General features: G+C 30.4%; 1 protein-coding gene across 4 annotated transcripts in view; it reads right to left on the bottom strand.

Moving 5' to 3' along the window:
- Positions 1 to 17510, bottom strand: part of LOC106466475 (HEAT repeat-containing protein 5B-like) — a 72097-nt gene that overhangs the window by 26970 nt on the left and 27617 nt on the right. For 3 of the 4 annotated variants that reach the window (XM_022394493.1, XM_022394494.1, XM_022394496.1), the window contains 8 exons: positions 16534 to 16697; positions 9760 to 9792; positions 8993 to 9067; positions 5666 to 5872; positions 4689 to 4757; positions 4278 to 4399; positions 2898 to 3057; positions 2000 to 2189 (listed from right to left, as the gene is read on the bottom strand). In XM_022394493.1, the coding sequence (XP_022250201.1) occupies positions 2000 to 2189; positions 2898 to 3057; positions 4278 to 4399; positions 4689 to 4757; positions 5666 to 5872; positions 8993 to 9067; positions 9760 to 9792; positions 16534 to 16697 (1020 nt within the window). The remainder of the gene's footprint in view (positions 1 to 1999; positions 2190 to 2897; positions 3058 to 4277; positions 4400 to 4688; positions 4758 to 5665; positions 5873 to 8992; positions 9068 to 9759; positions 9793 to 16533; positions 16698 to 17510) is intronic. The other variant, XM_022394495.1, reaches the window with a different exon arrangement.

Genomic DNA, 17510 nt, shown 5'->3' with positions numbered 1-17510 from the left:
CAATTCAGAATGAAGCATGAAAATTACTATTTCACTGTCAGGTTTTTACAGGGCTGGATTCTTTACAGTAGGTGTCTGTGACTTGTTGGCGATAAATTTCAACAATAAACGGTCAGCACACATTCCACTTGTTTTAAAATAACATATTCAAAACAACTCAAACATATGTAAAAACTTTGTTACATTACTGATTATCACAGTTGTATCCAGAGATTTAAGTAATTGTCTCTTTTTTGTCAAAGTCCACACAGATGGGTTCAATTACTTTAGAAGACCCGTTGATAAGTCAAATTATTCTACTCTATCTCTGTTACGACAAGAAAAGCTGTAAAAAACTTAAGAAAACACCTGTTACACGCAGTCTAAATTCACTTTTACTTTCTCTTTCAATAAATTAACTTACTTGCTTATATATATATATTGCTTGACTGAGGCCTAGAACTTTCTACAAATTACAAGACGTTATGATGTAAAAATACTCAAAGCAATGAGAAAAATTCTGAGTAACATGACGTCAATTCACAACAATTGAACTAAACAACAAATGATTCATGAACAGTTATGTAAGCAAACCTGCAATAAATTATTGCTTCCAAAATTTAACACTCGCACGATAACTATCTGTATCATAACTCTCATATTACATTTAGCTGAAACAGTCGTGCATATCAAACATTCGCCAAATTAATAACAATAAATAAGGTAGTGCATTTTACTCTCTATACTACAATGATAAAAAAAACAAAAAAACTTTGTAATTATTATCTTACAATTAGCACTTTACTGTTTGTGAAATAAACAAAGTAAAAATATGGATATCTACATGTACTATCGACTGGACAAATATTCATTCTGATCAGATGAGATAATGCACTAACAGATCAAATCCCATGTGATTATTAATTTTGCAATGACTCGGGTAATCAGAGAGTATTTCCATCAACACATTATCTCACAGTATAATGCAACCACGATACTAATTGCATGCATAACACACATAATAGGTATTGCATCATCTATCCCACTGATGTTTTCTGTTAATTTATAAACATAACAGCATTTTCTCTGGTGTTAAAAAGTAGGAGCCTGGGTGGTCATGATACAGAATTGTTAGGTACTTAAAATAATCATCATGCCCATCCTTTGTGTTGCCACTATAAGCAACGAGTGGTCACTGCAGTGGCAGGGACAGTAAGTACAATCTAAACAACAGCCTCAGTGAAAGATCAGAGGGTGTAATGCATTGCCACGTGCCTCATTACCTTAAATGTCCTGCAACAGGCACTCACTCCTATAAAGCAGTGGTTCTCAAAGTGTGGTCCACAAACCAACAGAGGGTTCTCCAGGTGGTCCATGGACTGGTCGAAAATGCATGTCACATCAAAAGCAGCACCATCCTTCCCATTAACTCTGATGAGTTTTTTTGAGGTGGCAAACAAATAGGGTGGGGTAGGACAAAGAGGTCCATAAATGAAAACATTTTGGAACCACCGATACAAAACGGTACATTCCCATGTACAATCTTATTAAAATTAACAAAAAAAGACAAACTAACTGGTTTAATAGTATGCTGCAATGAAGTGGTAGAACATGCCTGTAGTGCTTTTCAAATGCATATGACTATCTGATCCAAACATATCTGAATAGAACTACTATTTGTCCCATCCCTAGCAAGTAGTGTAATTACCTTTCTAACCTGACAAGAGAATACAATTTGTTGCCTAGCTATTAAATAAAAGCAGAGCTATATATCTGATAAATAAATATACACTGTAATTGTTACATGACAATAACATCATCTTGTGTTACAATAACACACATATAAATCCAAAAGTTACTTCTGATAATAGTCGTGTACAGTTTTAATTATACAAGTGTGTAGTTTCGTGTAGATTAAATAATGCAAAATTCTGCTTTTCTAGTTATGTTCATATTCCAATTATATACAGTTTGTCTAGAGATCACAAGATTCTAACGATCAACAAGAGTATTCAGTCACCTTGTAATTCTGGTCCCACAGTAGTAATCAAAGCAGACAGACTCTTTCCTATACACTGCAATACGTCTACATTGGAAGGAGGGATATTCAGTAGTAATTTTAAAGCTAGAGAGAGGGTAGGCTCCACATATCCACGGAACATTGGTCCCCCAGAATCTGCTATGAGGGCTATAGCATGAAGAGCCCATACCTAACAGGAAAACATTTTAACAGTTGAAACAAAATATTTAACAGTTTAATACAAAATCCACTATAATTTACAAATTATAAAACATTTTCAGTAACAGGATATAGCATATATCTTAAGATTAAGAAAAAATTAAACATTTATTTTTTTAAAAAAGTCATCCTAATCTGCCTCCATTTGATCACCTATTCCTTTCATTAATGTTTTTAATTTATTTGATACGCAGTTAAAGACTTATTGTTTACTTTGTACTAGAACACAGAAGATATTGGATAATAGTTACCTAAGAACTACGTTATAACTCTTCAAACTATTTTAAAGTTGGGACAGGGAATTATACGTTAACAAAAAAAGTGCAAATGAAAAAGTTAACAAGAAATATATTAGCATAGAAGCTTATGAGCAGATGTTTCAAAAAGCTGACGACAAATAGTACGTGGAAACTATAAACATTAGTCTAGAAACCAAACCACACAAAAGAACTAATTAAAATCTTTCAAGAAAAAGAAATAAACAGGACACACATAATCAATAAAAAGTGCAAAAATGGACAGTTGTCTTCACAAAGAAACAAGTTTTAAGAAAGCAAACGATAACAATAAAGAAACCAATCAGAACACTAACACAAAGTAACGGAAACAATGAAATTCATTTTTAATGTTTACGCAAAATATATGGGCCACAACTTCACAAAGACGACATAATCCTTACCTGAACAACAGGAGCATTGGTATCATTGGCTAATGCCAACAAAATACTAACACTAGTGTTAAGATGTTGGCCTGATCCCATTCCCCCAACGTATCGGTGTAAACATCCTAGTGTTAGAGAGTGGCCTGTACGTGATACAGCATCTCTGGCCGTTTTTAATCTAAAAGAACAAACAAAATATAAACACTTAAAAAATAATTAAATTCTATCAATAATTAACATTTAAATCATATGAGACTTTACAACAAAGTTTATGTAATTACCAAATCGCATTACACATACAATATAAGCGAAACAATTGTATATGTAACTTCCCATATTACGATTTACAGAAGGATGTACATTTGCATCTCAGTATGGATGCCTACTATAACAAATTTCAAAGTCCATTAAACTCTATAAATAGAATGACCATCTATTCACTGAAGTAGAATACTAAAAATGACATCGAGTGTAAGAAACTCATAATGTAGTCCCTAAAAAGGGTTAAATATACTTGTAGTAAAGAAATAAAAATTCCATATATAAGTAGTACAATTTTTTCAAAAAATTACTGCTTTTCTAATCTGCATCAAACTTGAAAAACCACTAAATAAAAGTGAACACAGCTGGATATTGAGTGCAAAGGACCTCTGGGTCAGCTGCGAGGAAACTGACTGAACTAGTACATGATACTGTAAAAGAATTGCCACTTGGTTTTAACCATTCGTAATATTTTGTAAAACTTTCCCCCCCAAATACCTTCGTAAAATTGTTTAAGAATATTTTATTAAAAAGATGTGAATCAAAATTATGTCCAGCTCTTCTTCAAACATTATTTTATTAGGTGGTTCACCTAATCTGACCACATTTAATAAAAAAGTTGCCACTGCCTGAATTCTCCCTTTTTTGCTGGTTTTTTATGTGTCGTAAATCTCTCTTTTACCAAACCCTTGCTATATAGAACATTATCACTGACAATTTTTCCAAATGAATTATAATGTTCTCTGAAACAGCCATTGGTAAACGAATAAGTCTAAAAACCAGATAATCAATGTGTGGATAACTAATACCATTCAATATTCTCACTACATTTTTCATAGATGCAAGGGTCAGTACTGTCTCTTTCAGTTTTGTTAGTGATACAGGATAGCACCATGATATAGTAATTCATGTATACATGTATATAAAAGTAATGACATTCCATACACTTTGACCTGAAGACAACAGACCGATGTTATGTAGTATTTTACCCAAACTAAAACCTTTTCATTAACCTGGTAAATTATTGTTCTTATTTTCTATAAAATCCAAAATATTTTGAGTTAAAATGTTTTAAAACGTGGTCTGGAAAGTGTTAAAAGAAATGATAAAGAGACTGAATAGTTTTTCAAGTTATACTTGTCAAAGCTGTGCTGAGCCATCTCTGCAACAAACCGGCCATCACCCACAACCTGTGCCATTCGTCCTAAAGCCTCTCCTGCGGCACAGCGTAGTATAGGATTTGGGTGACTCAAGGCTCCCTAGAGAGGAATAAAACTTCATGAAATAAAACACACATACATAAAAGTGTTGGAATAATTCTCACATTAAAGTAATTAATGGTTTTTAGCACTTTTATACTTTGACCAAACAGCCTTACTTAACTTTTATGTTTATAAGTGTACTAAACTTATTAAATTTATCTTCTTTTAGTTTTAAATACACAGATTACACCAAACAAATCACACAACTTTTTGTTGTTGTTGTCGATTGCTAAAACTTTTTTCATGAGATGTTTTAAGTAAGAAAGTTAACCAGTTTCTAACTTACCAGCACTAAACTAGCAGCAGCTTGCCTCACGTCATCAGGTCCTAGTGGAGTTTTTGTCTCTGCAAGCATCTACCAAAATACAGACAAAGAAAAGTTTGTTTTACACATCAAATCATGAAATATAATTTCATGATTCTCAGAAAAAAAATGCATTTTTAAAAATGATAAATATAAATGTTTCAACAATCATCAATATGAGATGACAAAATGAAAACAATATTATGACTATATCTGTCAAGCAGATATTTCTATACGTCTAGTTTAAAACATTAGTCAATACTCACTGGGAAGCATTTCCTAGTTTTAATAAATCATGTAAGAAAGGCATTTTACTAGGAGAGTTGATAGTAAATCATGTGAGAAAGGCATTTTACTATGAAAGTTGATAGCAAATCATGTAAGAAAGGCATTTTACTAGGAGAGTTGATAGTAAATCATGTAAGAAAGGCATTTGACTAGGAGAGTTGATAGTAAATCATGTAAGAAAGGTATTTTACTGGGAGCGTTGATAGTAAATCATGTAAGAAAGGCATTTTACTAGGAGAGTTGATAGTAAATCACGTAAGAAAGGCATTTTACTGGGAGAGTTGATAGCAAATCATGTAAGAAAGGCATTTTACTGGGAGAGTTGCAAGGTAGGCAGAATTAATCAATGGCAAATTTTATATTACTGACGATGTTTGAGTATTGCAAAAATACATAAATATATATATATATAAATTGTGCAAATCCTTAAGATTATCTTTGGATACTACTAACCCAGCCATTAAAAACTGTACAGCAAAATGTTATTTTCTAATAAAATAGAACAAATATATTTCAGTTTATTAATAAATGCACAGTTTAACAACTAAAAACTGTGTTAAACAATACTTACTACTTTTAATCACTGATTTACAGCTTGATCTCCTTACATTTCATTTTAAAAAAACACTCAAGCCTTGCTTTTCGGCACATCAAATACATCAAACACTCACCTTTAGAGCACTTAGAACAGCTGTGAAAATGTTAATTTGAACAGCTTCCTGTCTTGAGGCCTTAGTGTGCCTAATACATTGTGAGAAGTGACCTAACATCTGCAGTCTGTGCTTAACAGCTACATAAGGAAATGTCTGGCCAAACAGGATGACAGACATGTCAATAACAGCAACTCCTAATGGTAAAGGACCTGGAATTGACTCCCCCTAAAACAGAATACAAAATCTTTATGATACATTTATAAAGAAGTGGGAAAATAAAGTAGACCAAAAGATAATTACTAATAATTATCAAATGTCACTGAAAGTTTTTCTAGAAATAAACGGATATCTTTGTTTTTTTACCAATGTGTAGCAGTAAATGGTGAGTAAAGTGCAGTAGTCTAAGAAATACAGTAAAAAACCCATAGCGTGTGAAGAAATATATTTTTGAATCTTTTAAAATTCTATTAGGCTAAGAATATGAAAGTACAACACAAAAAAAACACACTTGAAATATAAATTAATATGCTAGAAATAATAATCGTTAACAGTTTAAAATGACATAAAGAGGTCAATTCTGTCTATCTCAAATGATATAAAGACATGTCAATTCTGTCTATCTCAAGTGATATAAAGACATGTCAATTCTGTCTATCTCAAATGATATAAAGACATGTCAATTCTGTCTATCTCAAATGATATAAAGACATGTCAATTCTGTATATCTCAAATGATATAGACTTGTCAATTCATTCTCAAATGACAGTCATGTCAATTCTGTCTATCTCAAATGACAATGACGTCAATTCTGTCTTTCTTAAATGATATAAAGACATGTCAATTCTGTCTATCTCAAATGACAAAGACATGTCAATTCTTTCTATCTCAAATGGTATAAAGACATGTCTATTCTGTCTATCTCAAATGATATAAAGTCATGTCAATTCTATCTCAACCAATCATCACCTAAACTTCTTATACTTTTTTTCATCCAAATTTAGTAATACTCATTTCAAAAAAACATATCCAACTTATGGAATAACTGTATTATGAAACTTTTCTTTCTTGCATAAGGTAAGTTCCACGATCAGTAAAAGTTTAAGAAATTACTGATTTATTTTTGGAACTCACAATTAAAGACTAAAATAAATTTCAAAATTATCATCAATCACACAACTATCCTGAAGCATATTTCTCAGTATTTATCAATATTTCATTTACTATTTTAATTTAGGTTCTACATAACATCCTATGTCCAAAATGTTCTACCAAACTTTCAGGGCATATTCCTATTGATGATTAACAAATACACAATAGCCTAAGTAGTTTTGTTACAGGTTGAATCTATATTGATAAACTAACCATTTAAATTAAAAATAAATAAATAAAAGATTTCCAGAGTAATGAAAATACAAATAACAACAGTATCCAAGTAACATCTTATTGTATTTTCTTTAACCTTCTCTGCCCGGGCATCATTTACTGCATGTCACGAGGTTTTAGTGACTCAAATTCAAAATTTATTAAACTATTTTTTCTTAATGTTATACCAATTAGCATAGCATCTTAGCTAATAATCCATATTTTAATAGTATATAAGTTTTAAGTCCATAATTTTATAAGGCAATACTTAAAAAATCCTGAATTCCCTTAGTGTAAGAAATGTGACATTTTCTCTAGGCATCCCCTCTTCTCTAATTTATTCACCACCCCTCCAATAAGTGAGAAATTTACCATAAATTTCTCATTGTAAAATCATCATTGCTCAGACAAACCATAATTTTTATAGCCTTCAATTTTGTTCGGTTACAGAGCTATCAAATAGGAAATCAGACCCTTCTTGCCACATCCTCTCTTTCAGGATTTGTTAATAGTTCTCTCTTACATATTACGTTGTTTTCTGAATGGAGAACTGTCGATTTCTCTGTTAGTACATGCTTCGTTTCCATGGTAAAGACAATGACTAGCTTGGATAGAACTTGTAATGGCTCTTGTCGCATAGTTAGAAAGCCAGAAAAATTGTAATATTTAGGGAAAATTGATCTTTGCATGTTATTATTCTATGTTCTTTGGTGCATTATTTAATTAAATAAAAATGATTTAGTGCATTACTAACGTTAGTATAAAAAAGTAGGGTTAAGTGCCATCGACAGTTGACAAAAAAAAAGAAAAAAATTTACGTACTTTATTTTTGTTTTTCACGTTTATTCTTTATTTATTATAATAAAAGTAACTAAAATGTAAAAATATGGATATCTTTAGGTTAGTTAAGGTTACATTAAGTAAAATAAATAATAATAATACAATAAAAATGTTTCATAAGGCATGCACACGAACAGCTAGCTGGTAATGTAATTTGATAGCATAATGTGAGCTCCATGTTCCCCAAGTGATTTACAACTTATAATGGCATGAATAGTTGTTAGACACGTTCAAAGGGCAGTAAGACAAAAAAAATTTAAATATACATAGATGTATACTGTTACAAGTTTAAAGCTTCTTAGGATAAACAAATGTAGTTTCACATTACAATTTGAAGTCATTCTAGAAAGAAAAAAAGAGTAATTTAGATTTATTTTTCTCGGTTACAAGGTTGGTCAATTTGACCAACCTTGTATAGAGTTATTTAGGAGGTTTTAGAGATTACAAAACTGAAATTTGAGATTTTTGAAATGAAGAAATGCTTGATATGTTCACGGACAAATCTTTTTTTTTTAGTTTATTAAAAATATTTCACTAAAAAATTTGATTTCTTGTATGTGAAAAACTTATAATGTTAACTGAAAGTGTGCCAAATTTTGTTAAGATATATGTACTATATTAGAAGTTAGTAGTATAAAAACTATAAAGAATTTATACAAGTACAAAGATGTCATGTGGTCATTCAACTCAACCGAGCCTGTGTTGAGAGAGTTATTCAGAGGTTTTGGGTAATTAAATTTACATATTTTGTCATAAAACTGTGAATATACTGTTTTGCAAGATGGACTAAATTAAAAAATACGTTTTAATGGGATATTCACTACTAACTGTTACTTTCAATATAAGGAAAATCATAATTTTTGAGCCTAAATCTCTAAATTGTTTGTTTGCTGTTAGGCATAAAACTACCATGGGCTATATGTGCTGTATCCACCACCTGACTTTTAGTGTTATAAGCCCTCAGACTTACGATGAGCCACTGGAGAGCAAACCTTTAAATACAACACTTCCAAATATCTAATTTATACATTGATTACTAGTAGTTTTAAAATATAATTTGCATGTTGGGCTTTTAACAATCTATCTTTTTTTACAAACTCTGTAAATTAGTTGGGAGATCACTTATACTATGAATATAACCACCTTTGGCAGTGACTTATACAGAGCTGTCAAATCGTGTTCCAATGCACCTGATCCCGATGCACTATTTGGTTGAAGCTAAAAATAAATAAAAAATTATTAGAATATAAATATTCTTGTTTGCACATAAATATATTTAAACAAAAATTAATGTTGTTATAAATAATTTTTGGAATATGATTAGCAACAAAGAAGAAATTTTTGTTAAACTTTTTGCAGATTTTGCACAAAACAAAAAGTTACTCCACATTTTTATAAATGCTCAAATAGTTCAAAACCAACAGCATTTAAACATCAGCCTATAAACTGCATAAACTCTACAGATCATTTGAACCACAAGTAATGCTATTACACAATACAAAGTTTAAATATCCTAAACCACTTTTCATGAAAAATAATTACAAAACTAATACACCCTTCAACAGGAATTTAAACTCTGACAATTAGAACATTACAAATTATGACAAGTAACCAAAACTGGAAAAGAATATAAAATGATTCTAGTATTATGTGGTACATCTAAAAAAAAACAAAATAAAATTTTAAAAAAGCATGCAAAAATCATAATCTCTAAAATAAACTTTTATTAGAGACATCACAAAATCAAGCACAAGTCAAAATCATTTGCTCGGTGCATGCAAGTGAAAAGGACAACTCATTGTGAAGCACATGCTAAAATGCTAAAGCAGGAATGTGCTTTATTACTTAAGCTGAATTGGAACATGAAAACTTAATAGTGTTAGGAGTGCTGAGAACGTTTCATTACTCACATTATCCCTATCCAATCTTCTGTTTGGCTCCATCTTCACACGTGTAAGCACAAACAGAAGCTTTTAATAGTTGGTGCAATAGAATCTTTCACAAAAATCTACATTTTTTTATATGTTTTTGTGATAAACTAAAACAAACCCAATGTAAAAGATAAAATGTCACTACAGGCTAGTCACTGTAAACATATACATAAGATTGGTTAGGTGTTATAAAAAGAATGCAAGTTATTAAAATATCTTTCAAAAACATTCAGTTTGTAGTATCTACTATTAAGCTGTAGAGAATCATCACACATTAAAATTGGTTGCTGTAATGTTCAGATACAATTAAATTTTTGATTGGACAAGACATATAAGCAAAATTTATACACACAGGTTATCTACCTCACATAAATTTGATATTTTTTATATATATGTTATTTCATTTAAAGTACTAAATGCATATAATTGCTCTTCATATTTCAGTATAGCACACAAAAAAATACACAATATGGAAAAGTAATATAATTTTTACATCTTCTATAAAACTATGCATTTTAAAAATAACTTTTACTGATGAAAGTTCAAAGTTCTGAATTTTCCATTGATTTTTTTTATTTGTGGAAATAATGGTTCAACTGATACATAAGTACACTTTTTCTGTTGTTTATACAAGTATATTATTATTAAGATACTATCCCATTCTTACTGTGAAAAATATTACTCTTAAATTATGGTTCTGCTACAATTAATAACCATGTACATATATTTAACCCTAATACACACACACACACACACACACATATATATATATATATATAGGGTTTCATTTTTAAGAATCTGTGAGACATCTTACAAAAGACCAAACTTGGCTCACTGTAATGGTGTAGGGCTATCTTACCATCAAGACAAGCCAATTGAAACCCCTTTATGCCTAACTTATATCAGAATTACATTTAGCACAGTCAAAATAAGGATTTGTAATTAGAGTAAATAATGTCTACAGTATCTCCAGCCTTGTTTCCTTGACTTTTTTTTACGATCCCTATTTGCCGGTTTTTAATTTCCCAATTTTTTATTTATCTTGTTTGCTGGATTTTTTGCACTCAAATATAGGCAAACGATTACTTGATATGGTAGCAAACATTATATATTGTAATGATAATAAACATAACTAGTCTCTAGCTGATACGGTTCATGATGATTTACTTTGGCTATTCACTATTTGATCACATTAGTTAGAGATGTAAAATATATGCCTAGACTAAATCACAACCCCTACTAAATGTGTATACAATTTTATACCAGTACAAAAGCAGCCTTTTCAAATAATACATATACGTCTAAAACATTGCTTTAAATAAATCTTTGTCTTTTAAAGTAATTATTCTACAAATGTGTGTAATAAAATTTAATATTATGCATACTGATTTTTTTTTACTCCTTTATTTCATACATAATATAGAGGTTGGCTCCCTTAAGACACCAATTGTATAGTGTACAAAGCATTGAGTATCTACATGTTACAGTCATCTAATGTTCATCTATCAGTGGCTAGTAATTCCTGTTTCACACTATACTTAAGTTTTTTTAAAAGAACACTAGATATTTGTAAGAAAGCTAACTTTAAGGGGTAATGATAACATCGTGTACACTAGAATTATGATGGTTTTTAAGCTTATGTAAAATATAGAAGAAACAAATTTACATTTCATTACCCCTATGACCTTTGAGGTACCTTATTTAGTATTCTGCAAAAGGTTTGGGAGCAATATACCAAGCTGTTTTTGTTGAAGGCTGGCAAAAGAATAATAATAATGATAATTATAAAAGGGTTGTTATGAGTAGATTTTCTTTTTCTTTGTAATTCTAACACGTGTGCTTTTTTTTACATTTTTACATGTGTACAACCTTAGTAGTCAATAGCAAAGGTCTTAAAGTGTTGTTTGAACTGAATATTTACTGTTTAAGGTGCTTTTTGCCTGAAAAATCTATTAGGATTTTATGCAATTCCTTGCGATCACTATTACGAACCACTATCATGATTCATGATTAATAAATCAAAGCTTAGATTATATAAAAGTTTGAATTATAAACTATGCTTTGAAGCCAAGTTTATTGACAAACACTGATAATAAAGTATTTAAATTAAATCTTGAATGTTACTCTTTAAAAAGATTATGACATGTACACTTCGACCTACCTGTATCCATAGGGTTAACTGTATACTTTAATATAGTATAAGCAAGTGCAGAACTAGGGGAGGATTCAAAGTGGTTTGGACCACATCCTTGTTTTTCTTCAGAAATTAATAGCTTTATTCTTTAATCAGACCCCCACATTTTTCAAAAACTTAATAGTTATATTATTTAATGTTGTATAAGTAAGTGCCGATCTATGAAGGTCCTAACCCCTCCATTTCTTTCAGATATTAATAAAAAACAGTCAGATATCCTTACAATACCATATAATATCCAAAATAACCATTAGATGTCAGTGTATTTAGTTGTTTGGGTTATTCTCTTAAGAAAGATGTTTTTCATATTGTTATTGTAAAAAATAAGTTTGTTGGCTGATTGTTTTTTAAGCACAAAGTTACACAATCACTATCAGGGTATTGAGATGCAGCTTTTAGTGTCGTAAGTTTGCAGGCTCATCGCTGAGCCAACGGGGGGGTCCAAAAATAAGTGAAAATGCAAGTGATATAACTGTATAAGTAACAGACACCTTTTATACCAATGTTATAATTTTGTTTATAAATATGATTAAAAATAATTAGTTGTCACATATCACAGTTACACCGAGAACACTTAATGCTACAACATAGTCATAAACATGCTTACACACATGAAAAACAATAATGAATTGTCTAGAAAAGCATACACAGTAGTGTTGCTACAGGTGACTGATAAGCAAATAAATCTTTTAAAAGTTGCCTTGAGTGTGTGACACATTTTCATGTATGAAGTTAAGGATTATAAAAGTAACTTGATTCTAAATTATTGTGTTTTGATACCAGTTTTTGAGACAAATTTTTAAAGTCAATTTTAACTATATTTCAACAACTTTAACTTAAAAATATTTTAAAATCGATATTTTTGTCATTTTTTGACATTTATTTAGCATAGTTCATGAAGAAAATGTTTTTTAATTTCAATTCTTACACAGTTGCAGAGTTTTGCCTGCAAACAAAACAACCCACTTGTTAAATTTGCTTAGATTTTTTTTTCCCATTCCAAAGAATAATTTTACTTTTGTTAAAAACCTATCGTTCCTTGAAAACATATCCATTTCAAGCATTTCCATTAGGTTTTGTACATGGCTTGGTTAAAACCTTGTTATGGTGCCACATCAAGTTGATTCAATCATTTAATAACGATACACAGTTTTGAAAACAGCTATGAATAAAGTTTAAATATGATTGGATAAAACAAGAATTAAACTATCACATAATAGTAAATATATAGGTTTAGAACGTTTTTTTAGTTTCTGTAAATGTTCCTTTTATTTTTGAACTGTAGAAGTATTTGTGTGTTAGATTAACGTGTTTGAAAGGTACAGAAGCTTTCTTCAATGAGAAGACATCAGATAACTTGAAATACGTTTGTACGGTTTAGACAAGTAAAATGGGTAAAAAAGAAAACTTTATTAAAATTTTAACACGGTAACAAATGTACAATGTTTGAAGAAAGTTTTGTCATTAATAGGTACAAGCAGTTTGCCTAGACATAGGAATACATGTACAGTATGAAGCAAAAGAGTCATACATCTGGAGATCACTTAAAGCTTAATAAAGGTGTTTTATTGATGTTTAATTCCTTGTTTAAATTGTTTTTCTTACCTTTTAATAGATATACGATGGTTTTAATGAGTTGAAATGTTTGTAAATACAAGTTGTGTTTTTTTAAAATCACCAAATAAAATAAAAATACTCATCAAATCAGATAAGTTTAATGTTTAGTGAGTATGGTAGGGGACTGCAAAATACTGTTATGACTCAAATTTTTACTAAATATTATTTTTATGTCTACCCAATTCAAATAATGTACATAAATAAATTGGCTAACCGGCTACTTAATCTTTTCTAACTGAAATCATGATGTGTTTTAAATAAAAACAATAATACCTTTACCTGTGATAGTCAAACCTGTTTATATTATTTAATTATCCATTTATTTGATTTACAGAAGATCAATGGTGGATTACTGCATGGTGTTATTTGGTCGATATTAGCAATTAATTCATCAAGTAGGAAGTGTCCAGAATAAAATTATATTTTTCACATATCTATCATATGAAAGCAAGTGTAATTCAAAAGTTACTTTAGAAACCAATAGGTGAATGAAAATAGTAAGATTAATACCATGTTAGAATTACAGTGGTTAAAAAATGTTATGAAGCTAGCATAGGGATTAATTTACTGGCATTCCCTCGGATACTCATTTTTTGTTTAACAGTCATTTCCAATTACTAATAATATGACGGAATTAGAATTTTGAACCTGAAGACACCTTACGTACACAGGGGATAAAACAGCCATATAAGAGACCATTCCCCTAGAATTCAGGTATAGCAGTCCTTAATTTTGAACTACTGACCAGATGGAAGACAGCAAGCCAGTCAGCAGCACCCACATAATGGAACTGACTTTCACTTTTATAACATGCTCACAGCTGAAAGTGCAAAGCATGTTCAATAACAACCACACTGTTTATCCACAACGTTGTATCTCCAAAATAATCTTATGCAATTTCAGCAGCCATAACTGGTACATAAGGACATGTTATTAAAGAAATGTAGAAGAAACAGCTTTCTAAAATTAAGCATCTATGAAAGCTCATTCTAATTCAAAAAAATCCTGAAAACTAAGTCTTAACTTGATCCTTGCCACAAATCAGCCTGAAAACTAAGTCTTAACTTGATCCTTGCCACAAATCAGCCTGAAAACTAAGTCTTAACTTGATCCTTGCCACAAATCAGCCTGAAAACTACATTTTAACTTGATCCTTTCCACAAATCAGCCTGAAAACTAAGTCTTAACTTGATCCTTACCACAAATCAGCCTGAAAACTAAGTCTTAACTTGATCCTTGCCACAAATCAGCCTGAAAACTAAGTCTTAACTTGATCCTTGCCACAAATCAGCCTGAAAACTAAGTCTAAACTTGATCCTTGCCACAAATCATCCTGAAAACTAAGTCTAAACTTGATCCTTGCCACAAATCATTCTGAAAACTGTCTTAACTTGATCCTTACCACAAATCAGCCTGTTTTGCAATTTATAATTATTCTAGAAGTGCAATAGTCTTTAAACATGTTATTATATATCCGGTTTCATAAGTGATCAAATCATGCGATCTTTCAAATTCCTGTTTAGATTTAAGTTGAAGTCGAAGATTATTTACAACTTAAACAACTTAATGGCTGAGTATTTCATATTGTACTACATCTAAAGTAGTGCCTGTCATTGCTACTGTATATTCTCATGTCTTCTGAGAGGTTATGATGTTTAAAAACAACTAAGTAAAAACTATTTGGTAAACCCTCAAAAACCAACAAACTGTAAGTAATTCTTAGATATTGGTGATGTCTTGAAACTTTAAATAAGACAATTAACCATTTGTTTTATGGTTATCAATGAAATTTAACACTTTCTCAGCAGTGCAGAACACATTTAAACAATTTATGTGATTAAAAGAAGAGACTGATGAAAGTTTAGGAAGAGAATAGCACAATACACTCGACTGGAGATAATGCATATTGCCTTAGAAGTTTTTAGATGACATTTGAAGCTGCTAGCAGATGCAACTCACAGATCTCTCCAATCAAGGAGTTGGGTGAAAGTTTCTAAAATATATATTTTTATTATAAACATTTAGAAAATCTGAATACTAGCCAAAGAAAAAAAAATTATCTGAACTTCATTTTGTTTAAGAACTGAACATGGTAAAATTTTCTATTTCTTTGTTAAGTAAATTACATTTGGCAAGCATGTTCTAAGAGTATTTCCAAGAGTTCTCCAAAAGGCCGACATTTATTTCGTACTGCTATACTTAAAGCTAAAATAATTGTGAATTTATTTTCATTTAATGTTGCAAACATTAATTTTTCAAGTAAAATCTTCAAAAATCATTCATACATGATCAAATCATGTGATCTTTCAAATTCCTGTTTAGATTTAAGTTGAAGTCTAAGATTATTTACAACTTAAACAACTTAATGGCTGAGTATTTCCTACTGTAGTACATCTAAAGTAGTGTTACTAGTAGACAGCCTACTTTTGAAATTAAACAGATTAACTGAAAACTAAACTCTTAAGGTCAATGTCAACTGTAGATAAACTCACTCAAAAACTTCACTTTTGCTGAACATTAACTTCAAGACTAAATTATTGATTAATAATACTACAACTTCTAATATTTCCCCATGTTTCTAGACTCAAATAACTTAAGAAAAATAGACAAAACTGAATATTTGATGCATTTCAGTTGACCCAGTGTTCATTTGGTACAGTAATGTTTTGTAAAACAGTAAATATGAAATTATGGAACTGCAATCAGTTGATTGATTTTACTTTAATTGCATATTTTGATTATCAAAAGCTAGACAAAAACAACAACAACAAGGTTTACTAAAACTAGTGCAATTATTAAACTCAATTTTCTAGCTACCATAAGTTAGCATCTCTAGATTTTTTTTAGTTGACTAGTTTTAATGATTAAGTTGTTAGTATCTAGAATATGTTATTATATTTGATTTAAACAGTAACTACACAGTATATTACAGAAAGCTTTACCTGGTCCTCAATAGCCTTGTGATCAGTTTCTTGCAGCCAGGACCCCAATATCACACTATCATCAGTGTGGCAAAGGCTTCGAAGCAACGATGTAGTAGTATTAGCTGGGTTTTCAGTCAGGGTAAACTCAGCCACCAAAAGCCTTAAAAGACTGGTGTAACTTCCTAGAAAGGAAGTTCATAAAATATATAACTACTTATGTATCTGAGAATTCTATACCCCCCCCCCCAAAAGGACATAGAACAAAAGTTATTCAGTATTAAAAGGAACCTTCTACCAACCTTCTTGTCTATGACTACAGTCTTATAAGACTTAGTTGGTGTTTTACACATTATTACTACCACCATGTTATGTTTTCATCCTGTGCGTGTTTGTCAGCAAGATTTCTCGAAAACAGCTGAATAGATTTTGATGAAAGTTGGTATGAGCTAAATTTGAAGCGATTAGTTTTTGGAAGGTCAAAGGTGAAGGTTACAGCAGGTTCATGAAAATAAAAAAAAACTATATATTAACATGGGGACTGACTTTTTTCACACCATTTTTGTTCTATAAATCAGTCAAAAATTATTGGATTTTGATGCAACTTGGTCAACATATGTAGAATATTATTCCTCTATGCCCTGCCATAAATGGTCAGTGTCCATTGATAACGAAGGACACAATAACACAGTTTCATATTTTTTGAGAGCCAAATGTGATCAATGCTGCATGGTGGAGGTACAAGCTATACTGAGTGTCCCTCTAGTGTTTTCTCTTGTTATGTTCAAGTCAATCTAAACACCTAAACATGTATTATATTACAAAAAATATACAACTTAAAACTAATCACTGTTAATCTTTTAGTCATAATAAAACAAAAGTTTTGAACATATATATATATATATATATATATATATATATATATATATATACACACGACAATAATTAATAATATATTATTACTTAACCTAACTACTAACTAACTACTACGTAGTACA

This window comes from Limulus polyphemus, unplaced genomic scaffold, assembly GCF_000517525.1.
Source record: "Limulus polyphemus unplaced genomic scaffold, Limulus_polyphemus-2.1.2 Scaffold2271, whole genome shotgun sequence".
NCBI lineage: Eukaryota > Metazoa > Arthropoda > Merostomata > Xiphosura > Limulidae > Limulus > Limulus polyphemus.
The sequence above is the reverse complement of the archived record's forward strand: the minus strand, read 5'-3'. Positions and strand labels throughout refer to the sequence as shown.